Source organism: Heloderma suspectum, chromosome 7, assembly GCF_057233095.1.
Source record: "Heloderma suspectum isolate Gila_16-S chromosome 7, 16-S_ref, whole genome shotgun sequence".
Lineage (NCBI taxonomy): Eukaryota > Metazoa > Chordata > Lepidosauria > Squamata > Helodermatidae > Heloderma > Heloderma suspectum.
Window position 1 is genome coordinate 35,535,703 of NC_139464.1, and position 24,212 is coordinate 35,559,914.

The 24,212-nt window shown below is 43.6% G+C and overlaps 1 protein-coding gene across 4 annotated transcripts in view; it reads left to right on the forward strand.

The window, feature by feature from the left end:
• Nucleotides 1-24,212, forward strand: part of CHST11 (carbohydrate sulfotransferase 11) — a 311,449-nt gene that overhangs the window by 139,321 nt on the left and 147,916 nt on the right. For all 4 annotated transcript variants that reach the window (XM_084809649.1, XM_084809648.1, XM_084809647.1 and 1 more), the window contains one exon: nt 13,145-13,230. In XM_084809649.1, the coding sequence (XP_084665775.1) occupies nt 13,145-13,230 (86 nt within the window). The remainder of the gene's footprint in view (nt 1-13,144; nt 13,231-24,212) is intronic.

The following is a 24,212-nucleotide window of genomic DNA, read 5'->3' on the forward strand; positions in this document are numbered from 1 at the left end:
AAAAAAGAATCAAATACAATAACCTTGGTAGAAGCTCATAGAAATCTGTGGGACTCATGAAAAGAAGAAGATAATAAAGGAATAAAACAGGATGAATATTGCTCTGGAATAGAAATAGAAAATAAAGGAGGGGAGAAGAAAAATTCTGAAACTGTCCAAGCTGGGGGAGGGATTGGGGAGGGATTTTGAATTTCTTTTGAAAAATCAAATACAATTAAAAGAAAAGAAAAAAGAATTGATGCAACAGAGCCCACCAAGACACTTGGCTCTCCAGGGATTCCGGAAGAATTTTTTCCAGCCCTACCTTGGAGATGCCAGTCCAAGAAATTCCTCGGTCCAAGAAATTCAGCCTGTGCCCGAGAGATCACTGTTCCCATGCTGGCTGGGGATAATTCTAGCCAGACACATCTGGAGGGCATTAGGTTGAGGAAGACTGTTGAGAGATGAATTGCTGAAAATGAGGGTCTGGGCTGCAGTCAGACTAGGAACCTAGAAAGCTGCCTAATACTGCCCGTTAGTCCAGCTAGACCCATATTGTCAATCCGGACTGGCAGCGGCTCTCCAGGGTTTCAGGCAGGAGTTTTCTACCTGGAGGTGGCGGGGATCGAACCTGGGAACTTCTGCATGCAAAACAGGGGCGCTGCCACTGAGCTACAACCCCTGCCTTATAGCAGCTGTATTATATCAGGCAGAACCGTATTGCCCCTTGATGCCTGCTAAAATGATAGTTGCCGTGTTTGTACTGTAGCACACAACAGAGAGCAAGGCAGTGGCTGTTTGTTCCACCAAGATGCCATTGGGGTGCAGAAAGTAAGGCGCTTGAGTCCTGCTGCTGCTGTTCAAGATGGAAGGTGTCTTACACTAGTTCAACATTGTGTTGCCTGCAGGATTAGATTTACACATAGTGGTAACACTTGATGCACTCTTGGGATTTGCACTCTTGCGAAAGAAGCTTCAGCATTCCTATGTGAGCATGTGAAAATTCTCTTGGTGTTAAACAGAGAGTGTCTCAGGTTTTTACCTGATTGGTGTTCTGCAAATTCTGCAAGGGCTGTATATCCTGCTCATATAGCCCTCACCTAGACTGCTTTTAGGTCAACTAGAATACAGCCCAGTGGCCTGAGTTGCATTTTGGGTGACCCAGAAACAATCCAGATTACCCCACATTTTTTTACCTCCTGGGTTGGATGCATGCAGAAGTGCCCTTTATGTGGTCATGGCATATCGTGATGAGGCGAGTAATGTTGGGATCTTGCTTGCACAATTAATGTTCAGAAAGGTGCATGGATATGCATTTTGGATGTTCAAATTATGAGAAAAGCAAGAAAAATAATTTCTGTTACAGCGCAGAGGGAGAGATAGGCAGCAGGGCCCTGCTCCATCAGCTCTGCCAAGAGACCAGCTCCATTTTGTTCCTTCTGTCCCTGAATTATTTTTCAAGCAAATCATTATAAAATTGCTATGTCCTTTTAAGGACTGGTGCCTGTATTTGCTTGTTTTCCTCTTCCTTCCTCTTCCCTTCTTTCCTTTTGTGTTTTGTCTTTTAGATTGTAAACCTGGGGGCAGAGATTGTCTTATTTTGTTATTAATTTTATCTAAACCACTCTGGGTGCAGGGTAAAAATACTTTGAATGAATGAAGGTGTTTGTTACTTATATGGTGCCATCAACATGAATGGCAGTTTTACGAAGTCCAAGAGGACAGATCCCTGCTAAAAAGAGCTTGTAGTCTAAAATTTAACATGGGGGAGACAACCAAGGAAGGGGAGGGAGATGGAGGCAGGATATACAAGGAAGAATACATATTTATTTTACTTGCATGTATTTAGGCTTAGTTACAGTAGGGGCTTTTCTACACAAGCCTGTTAATCCACTGTATCTACTTTCGATTTTGTCGCAGAATTGAGATCCAAACACTACACAAAGAGCATTTCCCTTTCTGCCTTTCTGCTGCATAACCTCTAGGTGGCACTGTGGAATAGTGGAGTAGTGCAAATACACAAGTGGAAAAAGTACTTTCTTTCACTTTCAGAAATAATACTGCATTTTCCCTGCTCTAAAAAAAACTCACCGAAAGTGCTCTTTAAAAACAGAAGTGACAAAAATTTTATATAGTAATAATGTGTTGTCCATTGTTGTTGTTGTTGTTGTTGTTGTTACAGCCCTTTGAAGAAGGCCTTAAAATACAGTTAGAGGTTGAAATGCATTGGGCTTTTCACAATAAAATCTTTGTTCCAGCATCCTGAGATGCTTTTCTCCTTTTGAGGTCTTCTTTGGATGTTTACACACTTTTGCACCCCCATTCTCTTTAAAAATAGAAATGAAACTGGAGGGTCATGTTGTCATCTAAAGAACCCGTAAACAGCTGTGAGTAGGGAATGCCAAGCACATAATAAATGCCTTGTGTAGACATGCTGTAGGATATAGTGACTAAGCATTGAGTCAACGGCTTCACAGAAAAGGTGTTTGCTTTGAGCAGAGATGTGTAACTTAATTGGAGATGTTTTGGGCTGAGCTCAAACTTGAACCCAGGCAGCATCTTTAGGCATCTGCTGGGACCCCAAGAGGGCACACCGCTGACGCCTGCCCTGGATTTTTTTTAAAAAAACAAAAATTGCTCTTACCAATGGAGGACAACTTACAGTCACCATCTTTGCTTTCAGCCATGCTCCAGAAGTCAAGTCATTCCAGGGCATTGTGGGGAAGGGGCAGGGTGGTCATCACCACAAAAACATGGCTGTCCTCAATGGCAATTGCTATGCTGGAGACAGATGATAGTTTTCCAGAGAGTCACATATGGTTTGAAAGCGGGATTGCTGCTTATTGTGTGTACTGCCAGCCATTTTTACCTCTGGTAAATAGGCTCTACAGGTTTTTGGGCGGGCTCAAAAGCCTGCAAAATCTGTTTGATCAGAGGCTAAGGGCATAGTCTGAAGGCACATGAAGCAGCCATCTTGCTGAAACTAAGCAGGTTTGGGTCTGGTCAGTGCTTGGAGGGGAGACCACCTGGGAACCACATGTAGCCACCTTGAGTTCCATGATGGAAGAAAGGTGTGATAGAAATGTAATAAAAATAAATAAATAAATAAATAAATAAATAAATGGCCATGCTGGGACAAAAGAGAGGGTATGTGAACATAATGGAAAGCACAGCCTCTCGAATCATTTCCAATTTTCTTAAACTATTGACTGCCTCTAGCTTTACTAGACCTTGCATCCAATACGTACTGGGAGTTACCCTCACTGAAATCTCTGATAAGAGTACCATGGAGCTGAATGGATTCTACTCTTTAATATCATCTATGGTTTCTTTGTCCACTGTGTTTCAAACACATTTTCCCCATGTCCCTAATGCTGCATATTGCACGATAAATGTTCTCCCCCAAACATGCATCCTCCAATGTAAATGGGCATCTTCAGCACAGATATAATCAGCAAATGAATTACGTTCATCAGTTTTAAACACTCAGAAATTAGGATTTTATGCCACTGTGCATTGTATCAGTGTAATGAAAAATTAAATATTAATGTTTCTTTAGAAAAAGAGAGATGAGACAGTTAATTTAAGCAAATTCTCAACATTTGTTTATGTTTAGGATACAAATAGAGTAATTAGGACAGTATAAACAATGTAAATAAAACTTTACCAAGGACAATAAAAAGCCAGTAGTTAGTGGGTACTTCTGTTCAACCAAAATTTGGGGTTTTCTGTGCCGTTTCAATGGAAACACGCGATGAATGTAAGGACCTGGCATTCTAAAGGTCAAACCATTGTTTCTGGACTTCTCTTGGTAGAAACGGCAATTCTATCCTTTACACAGGGATCTTTTCATGGTGTCCCCCTATTGTCTAATCTGCCAAAGGCTTGACAAATTCATTGCTTAAAATGTACCTATCCCTGTTGATGTTTCAGAAGGTGGAAAGCTACGGTGTCTTTTTGCTGTTCTTCAGAGCTCTCTATTTCTCTGGCTCAGGGGTGTCAGGCCTCTTTCAGCCTGAGGGCCCAAATTCCATTTCTGAGAAGCTGTCGGGGGCCACATTCCAGTGATGGGTGGGACAAAGGCAAAGGGGCCATAATAATAATAATAATAATCATAATAATCATAATCATAATAAAAAATTACATTTCTATACCGTCCTACAGCCGAAGCCCTCTGGGCCGTTTACAGAAGTTAAAACATTAAAATACAATATACAAAATTTAAAAGCCATTTACATAAAAGCACACAGACAATATACACAAACAACATATAACTAAAAACAAATTTTAACCATCAGTCATAACTAAAGACACATCCAGGACTGATTAAAAGTCATCACGTGCTGCCAAATGCCTGGGGAAAGAGATAGGTCTTAACCTGCTGCCCGAAAAGATAATAGTGTTGATGCCAGGCAGACCTCATTGGGGAGCTCATTCCACAGATGGGAGGCTACCATCGAGAAGTCCCTCTCCCTCACTGCCACCTTTCGATCTTCCCTCGGAGGAGGACCTTAGATGCAGAGCGTAGTATATGGCTTGGTTCATTTTGGGGAGGCGTGCCATCAGATATTGCAGTCCCAAGCCATGTAGGCCTTTATAGGTTAAAACCAGCACCTTGAATTGAGCTCGGAAGCATATAGACAGCCAGTGCAAGTGGCAAAAGTGACAAAAAATGCCCCCAATACCAACATAATTTGACTTCAAGTTCGTGATGGGAGCAACTAAGCCTTAGGATTGGCATTTCAACTTTTTAGATGGTGGGAAAAAACAGCGCAAATGCTGGAAACCACCCAAGGATTGATGGTGAGGGGAAAGGAGGTGGGGTCCAGGGAAGGTGGTGTGGACATCTGGGGGACCCCAGACAGGCCAGATTGGCCCACAGGCCTGAGGTTCAACATTCCTGCTCTAGCTCATCTTTCCCCAAGCTGGTGTTGGGGAACTGCAACAGCCATCATTCCCAGCCGGCATGGGAGTTGCAGTCCAGCACATCTGGAGGTCACCATGCTGGGGAAGGATGGTGTAGGGTGTCCGACTAGGATGAGGGAGATTTGGGTTCAGGTTCCCACCCAGCTATGAAGCTCACTGGTGCAAGCTTGGCCCAGTCACTATCTCAGCCTAACCTACTTACCCCACATGGTTGTTGTGAGGATAAAATGCAGGGTGGGGGAAAACCGTGTATGCTGCTGAGCTCATTGGAAGAAAAGGTGGGATATAAATGAAATGAATGAACCTGTATACTTTAAGCCTGAAAATAAATGGCGGTCTTGGCTTACACAAGCTGCTGAAGAGTTGAGGCCTTGCAAAGAGTCCTGCTTGGAACTCAGAGTTCAGGTTTTTCAAAGGCTTTTGCTAAAAATGTTTGAACAAAAGCCGGGTTTTGCACCACAGGTAGATAAGCCATGTGCAGGGAGATCAATCTTTCCAATAGAAACCCTACTCATCAGTGAGTAGGCACGTCTATATAAGTCCACTCTGGACATAAACGTATCTTGAAGCAGGCAAAAGGGACAAGAAGCTCTTTAGGAAGCGCTGGTGCTATTGTTACAGAGCCATTGGAAGGCCTTTGTCAAAAAATAAGCAAATTTTAAACAATACTGTGCTGTATAACATTTAGATGCTAGAGTCCTACATAAAAATGTTGCTGTTGCTAGGGAGAGTATTCCTTGGTATCTAAGCATCTATCCTGTCTGGTGTGCAAACAGCACTGTAGTCACTGTATCTGCTTACTGTGAAAAGTTTTCCCATATTGTCGTGGACTCCTTTCACAATGGATGAGGAACTGGGGGTAGGTGAGCCTGTGACCCTTTATCAGGGCCAGCGAGTAATGAATTGCAGAACAACAAGCAACAGAATTAATATTCCTGCTCAGAGCAAGTCTTGTGGAACAAAACCTTGGTGGTATAAGAAAGAGATTAATCAAAATGGAGTGCCTTTGGCTTCATTGGACTTTGTTAATGTACTTTTCCACAGTGGCTTCAGTTTCGGAGAGGTAGTGATTCCATTCTGGGTTTTAGTTAGAACCGGCTTGAGCTCTAAAGGTGCTATCCAAAGTGCTGAGCCCATTTTGGGGATAAGGTGCATCATTTTGGATAGCACCTTTAGAGTTCTAGCTAGTTGTCACTAAAACCCAGAAATGAATCACTGTCCCTCCGAAACTGAGGCCACCAGCCTCCACTGCTTTCCCATGTCCTGATTTTGGGGGGATGGGGGTTGGGAAATGAATCAAAGCCTTTGATGGCATTTATATTTTTTAATGTATTTGCTTAATTTATATAACTTTCTTAGAAAGTTTAGTTGTTGCTTATCTTAATAAATAAATATCCAGAGCAACACACTATGAAACAACTTGTCTCTTAAAAACAAAATCTGTGAAGGGCAGGACTTGAAGGAAGATCCTAAGACCTCTGGTGATTCCAAGAGCATTTTTATATGAGGCTTTTATTGCACGCTCGTGATTGGTCACTCATTGGAGGTTTGCGGGTCCTTTACATGATGTCGTCAATCTCCATGGCATCTCCCACGCTTTCTGACCTTTATCCCAGTTTTTAAAAGATTGGGGATAATGCGGTAATAAATGTTAATCCACTTTAATGGCTGTGTGAAATTGCATAGTTCCACTGTGACACTGCACTATCTGGTGGCTGTATAATGAAATACGTAGAACTTGCAGACAAAGGAAATCCCAGGGGGAAAAAATGCTGTCAGCCCATGTAAGGAGCCAATCTTAATCCCAGCAAAGAATCTGGAAGCAGAAGCCCCAGTAAGTTGTGGGATAAAAAGCCATCCCCAAATCATGGCTATTCTTTCTCTCTCTCTCCTTAATATACTATGCAGAGCTGTAGTCTGCATGGGGGCAATGGATCTGTCACCTCAACTGGAGCACAGATGTGCAGGAAGATTTCTAGTTTAAAACTAAATCAGTAGCAGCTGGTCTCCCCTTCCCCCAGCAAAGAATATTGCTCCAAATTCTATCCATCTGGTTCGACCTGCTCCCATTCGATGCTCAGACTTGGATTCCTGCATTGAGCAGGGGGCTGGACTCAGTGGTCTTATAAGCCCCTTCCAACCCTACTGTTCTATGATTCTATGAACTCTGTCTACCCAGGATCCCTCTGGTGGAGTTTTCAAGATTGCTATCACACTCACACATGATTCTTCTTTAGCTGCTGTGAATTTCAGTACAGGCAAAGTGCTTAAACTTGCAAGGAAATTGTTATTTATTTAAGGAATGTGTTTATTAGAAGTAGGCAAAATTTCTGAACATAAAAATAATTGTTCTTCACATTATATGCTTCTGAACCTAACAGTTTGTAGACACCATAAAATATACATAGACCAGCCTTGCCAAACCTGGAGCACTCCAGATATTTTGGATGACATCAGCTGCAGCCAGCATGGCCAATCATCAGGGGTGATGGGAGTTGCAGTCCAAAACATCTGGACAGCACCAGGTTGGGGAAGACTAAAATGGACACTTGGGTTTGGTGAGGGAGTTCTAGACATTTCTAATGGTTAAATAATTGATTTTCCATTTGTTTATCTGAAGCCCTACCCTAAACTCCAAATTAACACTTGCTTGGGAGTTGAAGGCTGGTACAGATCTAATGTGGATCTCCAGGGGAGAGCATTTTCATTCAAAGGATGTATAGTTGTGCCTGCTGAAGATTAATTATTGTTATCCGACATGTGTTTAACATTCAGCATTTTAAGCAATTAATCCATTGAGCTGTTTGACTAAAAATCCTCAGAAGTTAATTAAAATTACAGCCCACGGTAATATCCAATAGTTTAAATTGTGCAGGAGAAATCAAAACATTTAGTGTGTTTGTTTACTGGAGCCATTCAAGATATACCACCAAGCTGTGGTGTCTTTCTCTGCTTACAGGGAAAAGCCACATGTTCCTTCAGTAGACAATTACTTCTTAATGTTTCAATTTAGATTAGGAGGGAGACATTTATTTTTGTTTCAGGACAAAAAAGATGTATGCTCTATCTCACTTCTGCAGAGGTGTTTTGCTGTTTTCATCCAGATTTTAATATGATAAGCGTTAAGTATGACCCATTTATTTGAGTAGTGTGTCCTCCGCTTCCAAGCAAAATTCCACGTGCTGGTGCTCACCTTTAAGACCCTTGAACAGCTTGGGATCTGAATGTGTGAAGGACGTCCTCCTCCCATACAAGCTTGCCCAGTTGCGTTCATCTCTGGGGCTGGCCCAAGACATTTGGCTGCTTCAGGCAGAGCAGCAAATGGTGGCTCCCTCACTCAAGGTGTATATTATCTAAGGCCAGTCATGTTATTTGGGCACCTGAAGAACAAAATCTCACAAGCGCCTCTCCCACTCTCTCTCTCTCTCTCCCCCCCTGACCATAAAAATACAGTAATAATAGGTTGAATAACAGAGGAAGCAATACTATGGCCGCTAGACACTGTCTAGGCAGCCATAGGATTTTTCAGTTTCTGGGAACCGAGGTCGGAGCCAGGGTTCCGAACATGGTTCGGAAACAGAGCGTGGAGATGGAAAGGGGGAGGTCCTGGGGGAAGGAAGGAGACCATGGAAGCCACATTGCACAGCTTCCTATGTGCCACTTGGCCTCCTTCCCTCCCCCTTTTCCTCTCCAAAACTGTGGCTAGACAGCCAAAATCGGCATCTAGCCAAAAATAAGGAACGGTTGCAGCACGAAAGTGAGGATTGCCTCTGTGCTCCAGCTGCCCTGCGTTGGATATTTGGCAGCCTCCTATCCTATCTGGATAGGCTTGTGCCCTAACAGTTTTCTGCCCTTTCATGAGACCAAAAATCTGCTTCCTGAGGCGGCCGCCTCACTCTGGCTAATAACAAGGCTGACCCTCCCCAACAGGGTTAGCTCTTCTTTCATCCCATACTCCTCTTCAACTGCCCTTGCTGCTGCTTTGGCATCCTATACGCCTTTCTCATAGCTATGCCAAGGCATTTTGCCAGCCCAAGTGTCTGCAGGGCACAATCAGAGGGGCATGTCCCAGAATCTTTTGCAACGTCCCAGGAGATGGCAAGCTGTTCTTTGGGCTGACATATCAGGAGCAGAGATGACAGAGTCCTATGTCAGCTTTCCCCAAACTGGTTGCTTCCAGGTGTTTGGACCATAAGTCTCAGCATTCCTGAGACCATTGGTCTGCTGGCTGAGGCTTGTGGGAGTTGGAGTCCAAACTAATCTGGAGGGCACCAGGCTGGGGAAGGCTGTTCTATGTGTTTTATTTATTAGGGAATTTATATTCCTACCCTTCAAATAAATTCCCCAGGCAGCGTCCCACGTTCACCTTCCTTAATTACTCCAGCTGTTGTTTTTGTTTTGTTTTTCCACAATTTCCGCATTTCCAGTTTCTGTTATAAGACAGAGATATCCATTAACTTGGTAGCTGACCTGCCTAATGGTAGAGTTGGCCCTGGCTGAAGTGAGACAGAACAAGGTCCTTCTCAGTGTTACATTCCAGAGGTGGAATCGCTTTCCCAGGGAGTCTTGCCTGCCACTTAAACTGATGTCTTTTTTCACTCCAGGCAAAACTTTTTTATTTGGCCAGACCTTCTAGCATGTCATTTAGCTGATTTTAATCTTGTTATTTTATTGTTTTTATTTTTCCGGTGGTTTCATTGCGTTACACTTTTATTTATTTGCTTAGAACACTTACATACCACCCTTCATAATATATATCCCAGAGTGATTTGAAATGCAAATTAAAAACAGTGAAATACAAGAAAACAAAACAAAAACAGACCCAAATACAAAACAGCACTTAAAACCACAGGGTGAGGGTTGGTATGTTACTTCTCCACTGTATAGTTTTTTCTGATATTTTCATCTTTCAGGTACCAGTTTTATGAACTCGTAAACCTCCTCGATGTCAGGGTTGTATCTGAGCCCATAGAGTCCCAAGGCAGCTCTGATTCTGAGGAGGAGATACAGTTCATGGGAGAGGAACTCTCTCAGACTTCAGAGGCATAGCTGGAGTGAGAACCCCCCCTGCTCACATCCCTGGGAGCGACAGTGACCCAGGCTTGGAAAGGGAGGGACAACTTGAGCTTTTAGATGTGAGGCGCAGGCACAAGTGAGAGATTGCAGGAACCGAGCTTAGGCACTCAGCCTGATTGGTTCGACGTCAACAGCTGCGCCCTGAGGCCCCACGGGAGAGGGGGAGATCTTCCCCTCCCATCCTTTAAGTTCAGAGAGTTGCCGCATTTTCCCCAAATGGAGATCAACTGAAGTCCTAACCCTTAGAAACCCCTAGATGGCTGTTCCTTTGTAATTCCTCTGAGTCTCAAGCAATTAGCATCTGTATGTTTCATTAGGATGAATGCAATTAAAGCCTTGGAAAGCAGCCCTTTTGTCTGAGTGTTGATTCTGGCTATTGGGGGATTCAGTAGGCAACAGGGGCATCCTGACACCCAAGAGGGTTTTAAGCTGAAAGATGGCATATAAATTAAGCAAATACATATTTTTTTCCTCTAGGGCTATAGAAATGTTTTATTTTTTAGGAAGAAAAATGTACTGCAATGTAGTATTTATATTTCTCAAATTTGTATCCTGCCTTTCTTCCAAATGGTGCTCAAGGCAACACTAATACAAGTCGAGCAAAATATAATACAAAGTAAAAAACAAAACAAAACATAAAAACAAAGCAGGTGAAACATAAATCAATTTAGACCAAATGCAGCATAGTTACAAGCCAGGTTATGAGCCAATGCTTTTGTCTGCTAGACAAAGGTAATCAGGGACAGGGCTAGCCAGGCCTCCCTGGGCAAGGAACAGCCACAACGAGGGCCCTTCTGTGTGTTTCCACCAAAGGTACTTCAGATGTTGGTGGGACAGAAACAAGGGCCTCTCTTGATCTTAAAACCCTAGCAAACTTTTATGGGGAAATGTGGTCCTTCAGATAACCTGGTCCCACATCATGTAGGGATTTATAGGCCAGAACCACCACTTTGAATCAGGCCTGGACTGGACTGGGAGCCAGTGAAGCTGCTGTAATATGGGGATCATGTGCTCCCTTTAACCGATCCCAGGCCGTCTGGCTGCACCATTCTGCACCTGCTGAAGTTTCAAATACTCTTCAAAAGCAGCCCCATGTAAAGCATGTTACAGTAGCCCAAGGCAGGTGTCACTGTGACCGGATCTGACATTTCAAGGAAAGGGTGCAGTTGGCAGACTAGCCTCAGCTGTGCAAAGGTGCTCCTTGTCTGACCATGCCCCAGTCCAGGGGAAGCGATAGCCTGTGACAGAGATTCTGAGTCAGAGGGGGACAGCTGTGGAAAGCCAGGCTCCTGAGAATTCAGTTCAACTAGGCCTCCCACCTGGGCAGGAGTGAGGCTCAGGATGCTGATATGGCTGTGGAGCTAGACCCAGCTGTGGGAAGCCAGACTCCTGAGAATTCAGTTCCACTAGGCCTCCCACCTGGTTACGAGCCAGGAGGGGGTGAGACTCCGGACGCTGATACAGCGTATCTTCCACAGCTGGCAAGCCTGACCTTGATGGAGGCTTTTGCTTCTCGACCAGCGACATTTTCCAAGGGAACGGGACAGGAGGGGGAGGACTCTGCAGGGGAGGGGGCTTCTGGGGTGTGTCCTAAGTTGCAGCATCAGCTCAAGAGGGTGGAACAGAGGCATCCAGTGAGGCATAGGATGCATGTGCGAACTAGGTTTCCTAGGATTGAATGTCTGATAGGGGTCTTTAGCGGCCACACTCCTAGATTTAAATGACAGCAGCAGGCAGTATTGGTTTCCAGACACAGTATCTTCTGACCTGGAAAGCTCCCTTGTCTTGCTTCCTTGTTGGAAGTATAAACTCACTTGGACTTATTCTGTATTCTGAACCCAAGTCTGTTTGGGTCTGTCGTTGGGAAACCCAGAGACTGATCCTGATTAAGGAACTATGTTGTAATCTGTTCTCTGCTGATTTATGTTGGGATGATAAAGGCTCAAAGCCAATTACTAGAATTATTGCAATGAAAGCCTTACTGAAACCTGAACGTCAGTGTCAGGAAGTCAGGATTTGACACTCCTGGCCACTGCCGAAACCTGATCATTCAGGTTTAGGGCTGAATCCAGGAGTATGCCCAGACTGCAGAGTCAAACCTGAGTCTTCAAGGGAAGTGCACCCCCACTGAACCCCATCCTTTAGCTAAAAAAGCTCCCAGAAGAGCTTTCATAGATAAGTAGCATGACAGACCCTGATCTCAGGTTTATAATCTAAATTTAAGACATGATACACAAGGAATAAAAGATAGGTAGGGAGGATATATGTGTGTGCATGTGCACATTATTACAAACAGTGGAGGCTGGTGGCTCCAATGTCAGTGAGGCAGTGAATCCGCTCTGGATTTCAGTCAAAACCAGTCAGAACTCTAATGGAAGCACCTTGGAGAGTTCCTTTAGAGCTCTGACTGGATCTGACTGAAACGTGGAGCAGATTGACCGCCCTACTGACAATAGAGCCACCAGCCTCCACTGATTAGAAATCATAAAATTGTTTTGATGTGCACACATACATGTGTGTGTGTGTGTGTGTATGGGATTGTTTAGCTTGGAAAAAAGGAGGGTAATGGGAGACATGACAGAGGTCTACAAAATTATGCATGGTGTGGAGAATGTGGATAGGGAGACTTTTCGAAATACTAGAACCCAGGGTCATCCCAAGAAACTGATGGGTGGGAGATTCAGGACAGATAAAAGGAAGGACTTCTGCACACAGTGCAGAGTTAAACTATGGAATTCTTGATGGCTATGTGCCACCTCCAGTACAAGAGGCAGTGAGCCTTTGTGCACCGGTTGCTGGGGAATATGGGTGGGAGGGTGCTGTTGCTCTCATGCCCTGCTTGCGGGTTCCCGGTTGACAGCTGCTTGGACTACACGGACTTTTGGTCTGATCCAGCATGGCTCTTAATATGTTCTTATGTGTGTAAAACTTGTGTCAAGGGCAATCGATTAACACAATTTTTTAAAATCATAATGCTATGTTTGGGTAAGCTGAAGCCCAAATAACATCAGATCCTCTCTTATGTTTACATCTTTCATGAGGTGAAATATATATTTAAGAAATCCAGTGTCATTTTGAAATGCTTGTTTTATTGCTTTAATTATGTGTTAATAATAATTTAATATTCTGAGAACTTCACTAATTTCAGTTTATTTCCTGTCAGTAATACGCAGGAATCCATTTGGGATGGACATCTGTTGCCGGAAGGGGTCACGAAGCCCGTTGCAGGAGCTCTACAATCCCACCCAGGTGAGTCGCTTAGTGCTACGGCAGCAATTCCACACACATGGTCCTACACGTGCAGCTCCATTATTTTCCTGAAGAATTTTCTACCTCCTAGTGCAGTGCATTAAGACAGCAGAAAAGCCAGGCACTTTCCATGTAAGATTATTTCACTTATCTGAGAGCTCCAGTGTTTTCTTATCTTCTCTGGATAGGGAAATGAGGAAGAGATAGCGCACATGCACATGCTGAGAACACCTTAGGCTTTTATTGCTATTTTCCTTTCAGGGAATTGTTTGGAAAGAACTGCTGATAGACAAAAAGTTGCAGGTGTGTGCTATCATAATAGCTAAAACGTGGGCATCTTTTTTCACATATGTATTCAGGCACTTCATACGTTACAGAAGGGATGGGTTCTGCAGTGCGTCAACCATCTATTTTCTGTGGAAAGCTCCTCTTCAAGCATTACAGAAAAGACAGGATAACATGCTGTGGAAACCTGCTTTTTTTATTTAACGTGTGAAGCTAAATTTGTCTCTCTCCAGGGTACAAACATTGATCATTTGAGTTAGTTTAGCCACTTAGGTCTATGTGTCAGAGAATATGGTGAGGGTTTTGACCCCATGCCACCCCTACCTCATGAATTATCTCCCTGGATCAACGAGAATACTAATTAGAAGGAGGTAACCTGGAAAGAAGAGAGATGAAAGTATCCAGGGCCTTCATGTGTACAAAAGCAACTAACTTTACTGGATAGTTTGGCCTTGTTTTGGTGGTGGTGTTCCCAGACTGTTTATGTTGAATTAGCTTGTCACAGCTATCATGTGCAATGGTGTAATGGAGCCAAGGCTCACAGGGTCGAAGCACCAGGACGTTTTGATTAACAGGAACGTTAGCATCATCTCCCACCCTCCTCAGACTTCCCTGTTTCCTCTGAGCTTAGCTGCAATCCTCACAGTAGCTGGGGGGAAATGGATTTTCTCAGCAACAATATATTGTTGTGAGCTATCCCATGCACACATATAACACACACACACACACATACATACACGCAAATATAGACACTGATCGACACAGTTACCTGCATTTTTGTGGCCGTGGCTGTGGGGAGTGCCCCGATGAGCACCTGCACTTCAGAATTTACCACTGCACCACTGATCATGTGACAGATGCCATCTTGACCCATGACAAACTTACCACCTCCACCCTTCTGCTTGTATTTTTGGCAAATGCTAACACTGAGGTATAGTACTATTCCTTGACAATGTATTGTATGATAATTGAATACAGGTAACGCATCATTCATGTAATCCAGGGGTGAGCAGCTATTTGAGGCCCTCACCACCTGCCACTGAGCTGCTGAAATTCATGGCTGTGGAAGCCTAAAATGGCCAAATCTCACTTGAAAACAAGCAAGATTTAGATGCTTTAGGCTTCATTGGTGGTTTGTTATCTAAAGCTGGTGGCAAACTGGTGATATTTTCCCCTGGCACCCCATAGAGTGCACAGTGCCCCATACAGTGTGGCCCACAGGGGGCAGAAATGCCCCCTAGGCCCTCTGAAGTTGCCTTCCCCTGATGTAATCAAGTGATAACGGCTGTTAGTACATGAAAAATATTCTCTATTCCAGGGATCCCCAATGCAGTATCTGTGGGCAAATCGAATGGGGTCCCCAATTTGGTGCTCATGGCTCCCTGAAAATTTAATTTTCACCCAATTTTTTAATATATGTACATGGATTTGTATGAAACGCAGACAACTTTCTAGCTAGCAATTATACATAGGCTTCAAGAAAGGCAGACCAAATCCAAAGAAGCATCCATTTGAAGGTGGCATCTATGTGCCACCTGTTCATATATTGAAAGCATTGTAAGGTCCTCAGTCCATTGCATTATAGGAGTGTTTATCCTTTCAATGTTGTAATGTCAGTCTTTTAGCTGTCAAAAGGGTGTGGAGAATCCATTTATGGCTGACCATTTGTTAATTCCCATGAAGCTGGTAAATAATTTAATGAAGTGAATATTAAAGACTGTTCCAGTACAAAATTTATCTGTGTAATAACCTGCCTCCCAAAAGAAGTGACTACTTGACATTGCCAAAACATATGCTTCAGAGATGCATTAGCTGTATCGCACCACCAGCAAGGAGCTGAATTAGAAAATCTCTTATTAAAGAGACTTTGTGGTATTCAGTGGACACGAAACATAAATCTTTGCTGAATAAGACACGGCCTAAGATCCATAGATGTGACAGGTAGATGCCAAAGTGGCAATCCACTGATTAGGCATTTTGCAGTGGTGCCCACAGCAATTTCTCAAACTCCCCAATGTGCCCACGGGTCCAAAAAGGTTGGGGACCCCTGCGCTATTCAGACGGTGAAGCAACCATGCAGAATACATACATCTCCCTCACTGGTTTTACCTCACCAGGTGGAGACACATATTTTCAGTATGTTTCAAAGTGTTTCCATTTTGGGGGGTATTTTCCAAGCATGAACGAACCTCCATTTGCCAGCATCTAGCTCTCAGCTGGCGTGCCCAGGATGGAGTAGCATTTCCTATTAGCAATGGAGAGGAAGCACTGCCGTTGAGGGGTAAATTACCAGCCCAACTATTAAACATATTTATTAAGGTTTAACAGCTGCCTATTATATATTTATACCTTAATGAATAAAATTTTGTGAAACTTGGTCAGCTATTAAGGGAAGTGACTAATAATAAATCTCATTAAATTTAAATGATTCAAATCTTCCTTGATTATGAAAAGAATCTCTGTAAAGCTTGCAAAATGGGTTCCTTCCCATTGATTTAAAACTTTTAGCAAGAACTGGTGTCAGTGGAGAGATGCATGTCAGTCATGATGTGGGAATGTCAAAACTTGGGTTGTTCCATATGCCTTTGTAATGCATTCTTGTTACTAATACAAATTCACTAATATGAATTCTTCTTACTAACATGATGGTGTTACTAATATGAACTCAAAAGCCCTACAACTCCCAGCATTCCCCAAGCATCATGGCAGACTAGAGGAATGCTGGGAGCTGTAGAACTTTTTTCTGTCTAAACATGCATAGGATTGCGCCCTAAAGGAGTCACAATTTTACTTGAATCTGAGGAAATTAGCGCAACGTTCCCATGAAGAATGACATTTTTGGCACAAGCGTGTCAGACTGTATATTGCTAACTGGAAAGTATACATAAAACTTTCAACAGGAAGAAATTAAGCTGGCCAAAAAGGGAAACAATAAAACCTGGAAACGCTTTTAGGGAACAACTGGTGAGGAAAGTGAGCTCTAGCCTCTGACTTATTGCCTCTGGGGTTTGCTGGGCAAAATTCAATATGTGCTTGTTCTTTTGCTGTACCCATTGCCAAAGGTCACAAATTAAGATAAGGACATACAGAAACAGTAAAGAGGCCTTAATTCCCACATCTTTGCAGGCCTGGTGAATGTAAAGGTTTCCTGCCTATCCATGTATGAGCAGTGAGCTCAGTGCACTGCTATATAGTTTCCTCCTCCTTTTTCCCCCTTTCTAGGTATGCGTTGACCAAGTATTCAGCATTAGAAATTCCTTCCGTGTCTTCCTCTTGGAGGGAGCCAAATAGAGTCAATGTTTGAATAAGGCCAGAGTTTCTCACAGCCAGTGTTGAACGAAGCAGATGACGTTTTCCACACATAAAGAATTTCCATTGGTACACTGGCATCTTCTGTTCATAACGCATTAAAGGAAGAGCGAGAGGTGGGGAGAGATGCTGGAGGGAAGGGGAAGAGAGAGAGAAGCTCAGCCTAACATTTCTGCTGCCTTTTTGGATGGCATTTGTATATGTGTGGAGGGCATGGCATAGTGATATTCCGGTAGACGCTATCCTGTTGACATTCACAGTTCATTTCAGAAGAGTGAAAATAGCCAGAATGAGAGAGAGGGGTGAAGTGAGGTGAGCGAAGGTCAGCTACTTGCATGTTCCTGTTGTTGCCTTTTAATTTTGTGGTTAGAACAGATATTTCGGATTCACAGAAAGGCAGAAAAACACAAGTAGGTACAGTCAGGGCCAGAAATATTGGAACAAAGATAACTGTTTTGGCAGTTGGCCTCTGTACACCATCACATTAAAGTTGAAAGGAAATACACCCAGATGGGAGTGAAGTCAGGACTTTCAGCTGTAATTCAAGGGGTTTGACAAAAGTGGGGCACTAACCATTCAGGAAGGACAGCCAGTGGCATGCACCCCCCCCCCCATCGTTGGTGGCTCATAAGTAATGGAATAAACCAACATCATTTCAAACTTAAGAATTGCCTTTAATACATGGATCCACTGGCAGTCAATGACTGCCTGAAGTCTCGAACCCATGGACATAACCAAATGCTGAGTTTCCTCCCTCAAGATGTTTTGCCAGGCCTTTACTGCAGCTGCCTTCAGCTGCTGCTTGTTTGTGGGTCTTTCTGCCTTCAGTCTTGTCTTCAGGAAGTGAAATGCATGCTCTATTGGGTTGAGATCAGGTGACTGACTTGGCCATTGAAGAACATCCCACTTCTTTGCCTCGAGAAACTCTTGGGTAGCTTTTGCTGTATGTTTTGGGTCATTATCCATCTGCAACATGAAGCGGCATCCTATCAGTTTGGCAGCATTCGGCTGAACCTCAGCAGAAAGTATAGCCCTATACACTTCAGAATTCATCCTGCTGCTTTTATCAGCAGTCAGGTCATCAATAAACACCAGTGGCCCAGTTCCATTGGCAGCCATACATGCCCATGCCATAACACTGCCGCCACCATGTTTGACAGATGATGTGGTATGCTTTGGATGTTCCTTTCTTTCTCCATACTTTTCTCTTCCCATCATTCTGGTACAAGTTAATCTTGGTTTCATCAGTCCAAAGAATCTTATTCCAGAACTGGGCAGGCTTTTTTAGGTGTTTGCTGGCAAAGGCTAATCTGGCCTGTCTGTTCTTGAGCGTTACCGGTGGTTTGCACCTTGTTGTGAAGCCTCTGTATTTACATTCATAAAGCCGTCCCTTGACTGTAGATGTTGACAATGACATGCCTACCTCCTCAAGAGTGTTCTTGACCTGGCTAGATGTTGTGAAAGGGTTTCTCTTCACCATGATCAGAATTCTGTGGTCATCCACTTTAGTTGTCTTTCGTGGCCTTCCAGGCCTTTGGCTGTTGCTGAGCTTGCCAGTTAATTCCTTCTTTTTCAGGATGTTCCAGACTGTTGTATTAGCCACTTCCACTGTTTTTGCTATCTCTCTGATGGGTTTATGTTGTTTCCTCAGCCTAATGATGGCCTCCTTCACTCACATGAACACCTCTTTGGACCTCATGTTGGGGGTTCCAGTGAACAGCTACCAAATGCAAATGTAACACTCAGAACCACCTCCAGGCCATTTATATGCTTGATTGGTCATGGGGTACCCTGGAAACAGGCCACACATGCAGCTGCTTGTTAGCCATTCGTTCCATTACTTATGAGCCACCAACGATGGGGGGGGGGGTGCATGCCACTGTCTGTCCTTCCTGAATGGTTAGTGCCCCACTTTTGTCAAACCCCTTGAATTGCAGCTGAAAGTCCTGACTTCGCTCCCATCTGGGTGTGTTTCCTTTCAACTTCAATGTGGTGGTGTACAGAGGCCAACTGCCAAAACAGTGACCCTTGTTCCAATATTTCTGGCCCTGACTGTAATTCTTGCATTTGCTGTGCTTTGTCATTCAATGGCATGTGGTGCTTGACTGGAGCATACACTAGGGGACAATGGGCAGATCTTCATACCCAGACAGGGAGACCCACTCAAGCATGGGAGAGGCTGTAGCTCAGTGGCAGAGTACCTGCTTTGCATGCAGAAGGTCCCGGGATCAATCCTCAGCATCTGAAACCCTAGAGAGACCTGCTGGAGAGCTAGATGGCTCAGTGATCTGACGCAGTGACCTGGTTTGCATGATTTGCGTGGTGGCTTATTTGCCCTCCCTTTGCATACCAGTCATGAGCCACCTAGTTAGCATAATTACCCTTGCTGGGTGTGGGTTGTCGTCATGTCCAAACCCAGCAAGGGTGGCTGGCTGGGGTGGTTTACAAACCACCTAGCAACCCTAGGACAAGCCATGGGTTTCAGGGTGGTTTGTACACCACGCCAACCACCCGCCTTCATCAGGTTTGGATGTCATGACAACCTGTGCCCAGCAAGAGGAATTATGTTAATTAGGCAAATTGTGACCGGCATATGCAGGGAGGGAAAATAAGCCACTGTGGCTTGTTTTCCTTCTGTGATTATGTGAACCTGCCCAGCGATCACCGCAGCCCACTGTGGTTTATTTAAGTCACAGTGGGTTGTGGTGCGTGCTGGCGGCAATGTTGAATATTCAGGCCACAGCAGGTGGTCACCATGGCCTATTGTGTCATCCGAACCCAGTGAGACTGGGTTGTTGGCATGGTTAACAAACCACCCACAACCCATGGGCTATTTTAGGGTTGTGGGTGGTTTGTTAACCATGCCACCAGGTTTGGATGACATGATGATCCACAGTGACCACTCGCTGAGACTTGGATATTCAAAATAAGTGGGTTGCACGCACAGTAATCCACCGTGGCTTAAATAAGTCATGGTGAGCTGCAGTGATCAGATGAACCAGCTCAGTGTAAGGCAGCTATCTAAGTTCTGTGCAGCCTGGGAACTGATATACCCACTTACATAGCTGGGCTGAGGAGACCAAGGATGGTAGCCACCTAACCGATTTCACTCATTTCCCTTGCCTCCTCCTCTCCCCTTTCACAGTTATTTCCAGCTGAGATGACAAAGAGGAGGAAATAAAGAGGCTTAAGAAATGGGAAGTAGGATTTGGGACAGATCAGAATACCAGTGGACTGCTGCAGCAGCTGCTTTCCTTCTGATTATCTCAGAATGTATCCTTACACTAGCTTGACATTGCCAAAGAGATGCAATCAAGAGCTGGAGAAGCCACAGATCGTGTGTGTGTGTGTGTGTGTGTGTGTGTGTGTATTTGAGGACAGGGAAAACCAACTATTAAGGAGGTGTGCATTTATTGCATGAAAAAAATCAGTTGCTTGAGAAGTTTCTCTTTCTGAAGTCCAGTTTATACAGTCAGTGGAATGTAGGGGTAAAGCGATTTCGACATGTTTGGGTGCTTCCCTGTGAAATAAAATAATAATAATCCTTGCATATAGAAACACAGCATGATAAGGAAAAGGTGAGGCTGAACCCTTGTCCCTGACATGTTACCTTTTCATGGATGGGGAGTTATTTTCACGGGGAAGAGCTCCGAACATTTGATCCCTGTAATCTGAAGGTATGCAGACCAGGAACAGCATGAATTGATTCTACTGATTGTATAAATGGGCCCTAAAAATGTTGAAAGTTCTTTGCCAGTTAAAAGATGGGGCACCAAATCATTTGTTGTTCAGGATCCAGAAATCATCCAACAGATTTGTGTGTGTGTGTGTGAGTTTGTGGTGGTTGTGGGAGAGATATTACATTCTTGTAGCAAACAGCAGTATTTTGCCACTGGGAAGAATTGGTTTTGCCCCATACTCCTTTACCACCCATCCATTGTTTTGATGTGAATCCAGCAGGTAAAAAGAGTTGATTGCTTTCCCTTACTTTAAAAGCTCTAGGGAAGGGCTAGTCTACCTGGTGCCCTCCAGATGTTTTAGACTACAACTTCCATAAGCTCCAGCCAGTATGGCAATGCCAGGGATTATGGGAGTTGCAGTCCAAAACATCTGGAGAGCACCAGTTTGCCTACCACTGCTCTGGGGAAAATACATCATTGACAATGAATGGCTGCATTTGGATATCACAATAAACTGTGATTTATCATAGCGGGAACAAGCCTACCCTCCCACTGGGCTTGTGGACATCCTCGCTCCTGTCTCCTCCTCCAGCACGGCTGTGAGGAGGTCAGATGCTTCCATTTCCATTTTAGATTAATTACAGTTTAGTGTGTCATCTAAATCCAGAATTGTAGTTAATCCTAACTATGATTTATTGAAACAAGACAGCTTCATAATCCATAGTTTGAAGTAGGCTTGTTTCAAACAAATAAGATTAACCACAGATTGTCAGGTTCAGAAAAAACGGAGGTGAAAAGCTTCCAAATCTTCACCTCGCAGCTGTGCCAAAGAAGGAGGGAGGAATCAGGGAGGCTAGGCATGTTCCCATCATGATGAAACATGGTTAATCATGCCATCCGAATGAACCCAATATCAATATTATACCTTCTGCCAGAGTGTCTGGTATTGGTGATGCCAAGGAGATGGGTGGTCTGGATCTTAGGGATGCTTGAGGAATCCAGTCTTTGCAAATTCCTATATGAACTGACCTGATCCACACCTCTCAGACGATTGTGTAAATGGGATCTTAGCTATCCTCTGGATTTCACACTTCTTTAGATGTTGTGACAAAATCTGGAGAGAAAATGAACATTTTAAATCCATATTAAAATATGTATATTGAGAAGATTTTTTAAAAACGTGGCTGTGGAATGGAATTATAGGTAAAATATGCAAAGATAACATGGACTGGAAATAGATAGATTCATCCATCCTAACTTGGTCCATCTTTCCCTGGGGCAACTGCTGCCTTTTTAGTCATCAATTTACTGTCATTGGTTTATTTCACTCATGGTTTGTTGCCCTACCCAGGGTTTGTCTGACAGACTATTGAACAAACTGTGCTTTGTTTTCTCAATTCCTGGGTTGTTTGTTTTCCTCTTCCTTCACTTGTTCCCTCCCTGTATTCCAAATGCCTTTGTAGCACTGTAGTACTGGCATGTAGAACAACTGGTTTTTGGACCACTCTTGCTCACCAGCTCTGTAGCCTGCCGAAACAACTCATGGACAACCCACGGTTCTGGGTTTGCACGTAATGACAACCCTGGGTTTAAACAACTCAACAACAAATCAAGGGTTCTCTTCCTGGGTCATTCATGGTTAACAAACCATGGTTTGCTAGTGCAGCTAGGTTTGCACATCATGACAACCCAGAACCCGGCAACCCATGGGTTAAATAAACCATGGCTATTGTTGTGCCATAAATCCCAGCTCTGCTTTCTGACATACTATATTTGGAATTAAAACAAAAACTATTTAGAACCTGAGCACAGTCCCACTGTGTATGCAAAACCTTATCTGGGGCTTTAACAAACACACACATGATGCAACACCAGCAGGGCTACTGCATTCCATCACCCTCCCAGCTGTGGCAGGCAGGAAAGAAGGGTAGGTGAATGTTCATCTGTAGTAGAGTTAGAGAGAAGTTAGGAATAACTGGATGAAAGAGACCAAACTTCTCCTTGTTCTTTGTTGTTTGTATTTTCAGACCTCAGAATTTCATTTCATTTTTTTTTGAATGGGCAGACCTATATTTGCAAAGTGTATTCTTAGAAAAGCAACACACTGCAGCATCTTGTAATTTGTGTGGCCTTGTAAGGACGCTCCAGTCTAAAAATAAGTTAATTACCAACCAGCCCACAGAGCTTAAGTCAACCCAGGTTCAACATTTGCCAACAACATATTTGGGGGCTGAGCACATCTGTGGGTGTCACTGATCCTTTCACTCCAGTTGAAAACAGAACCAAATCATAAGCAATTAGTGACAAGATTTGGCAGAGTAACGGGAGAGAAAATTACTACCCTTTTGCTAGGAAGGGTCTTGAACCTGCTCTCCTATGCAGGAAAAATCCTAATCAGATAGGATGCTTCCTTTGCATACAGATGTTAAAAGTCCATTTAAAGTATATGGATCTTTAGAAAACTGGGATTCTCTTGGGGTTTATTTGGCTCTACCAACCAAGTGATTGGTGAGTTTTTATGTCCTCTTTTTTGAGTGCCATTTTTCTTGGTATAAAGGAAGGGTACAAATTTAATAGATAGATAGATGCCGTGCCCTCCAGATGGCCATGCTGGCTGAGGATTATGGGAGTTGTAGTCCAACACATCTGGAGGGCACCAGGTTGGGGAAGGCTAGCGTATAGCATTGCACCTGAATGAAATATATATTGATGTATGTAGCATTCAAGCAACATGGATGCATGCTGTATGTTACATGAATTCAACCCCTTACTGCCTTTGGAATGGAAGTCCAGAACTAGTTGCGAAGTTTACTTTTGATCATGTACCAACATCAGTGCACACCAATATCCAGGCCTTCTTCTGCCTTTACGTAGCTTCAGGGTAGACTTGGAAAAGTAACAAGAGCCTAGAGATTTAGACATAGGGGAAGTAATTTAGATGTGCCCTGTGCCCTCATAGTAGGGAAGGCTCAGGAAATAGACTTGCTTCCTTTCTGGTGAGTCATGTATTCATTCAGTCAAGTCCCACCGTATTCTTTCTGCCAGGGGAAAAGGAGCCAAAGAGTTGCAAGCAAACAAGCTATATATAGGCCTGGTTCACACAAAATGACAACCCAGACCATGGGTTGAGTATGGGTTGTCATTAAATCATGGGTTGTTGTTATGTGTGAACCCTGCACTATGATTTAACTATGGGTTGTTAATTACAAACAACCCAGGAAAATAATCCATGGTTTGTCCTTGGGTTGTAAACTCTGGGCTGTTTGTTGTTAATATCCCATAGTTAAACCATAGTGCAGAGTTCGCATATCACAACAACCCACAGTTCAACAATAACCCATACTAAACCCACTCAACCTGTGCTCTGCGTTGTTGTTATGTGTGAAACAGGTCATAGAAACTATGATGTGATAAACCTTTCTATTCACACATAGGCTCCCAGCCATATGAATAGGCTGAGAGATAACCTTAAAGTAAACTTGTAAGAAGTAATTCTTTCTCAGTGGTAGTTTAAAGATCCCTTAATCTTTTTGTTTAATGTCAACCCCCCAGCTTTATTCACAAAATCCCCATTGCTTTTCTGTGCCTAGAGATCATCAGACCATAAAAGATGCCCTTCATATTGATCAAGAATAGAAAGAAATTGAGCTTTTACTCTTTTGTGGCAAGGGGAAATACCAGCTGCACAGTTTCGGCCTTCTTTAATAC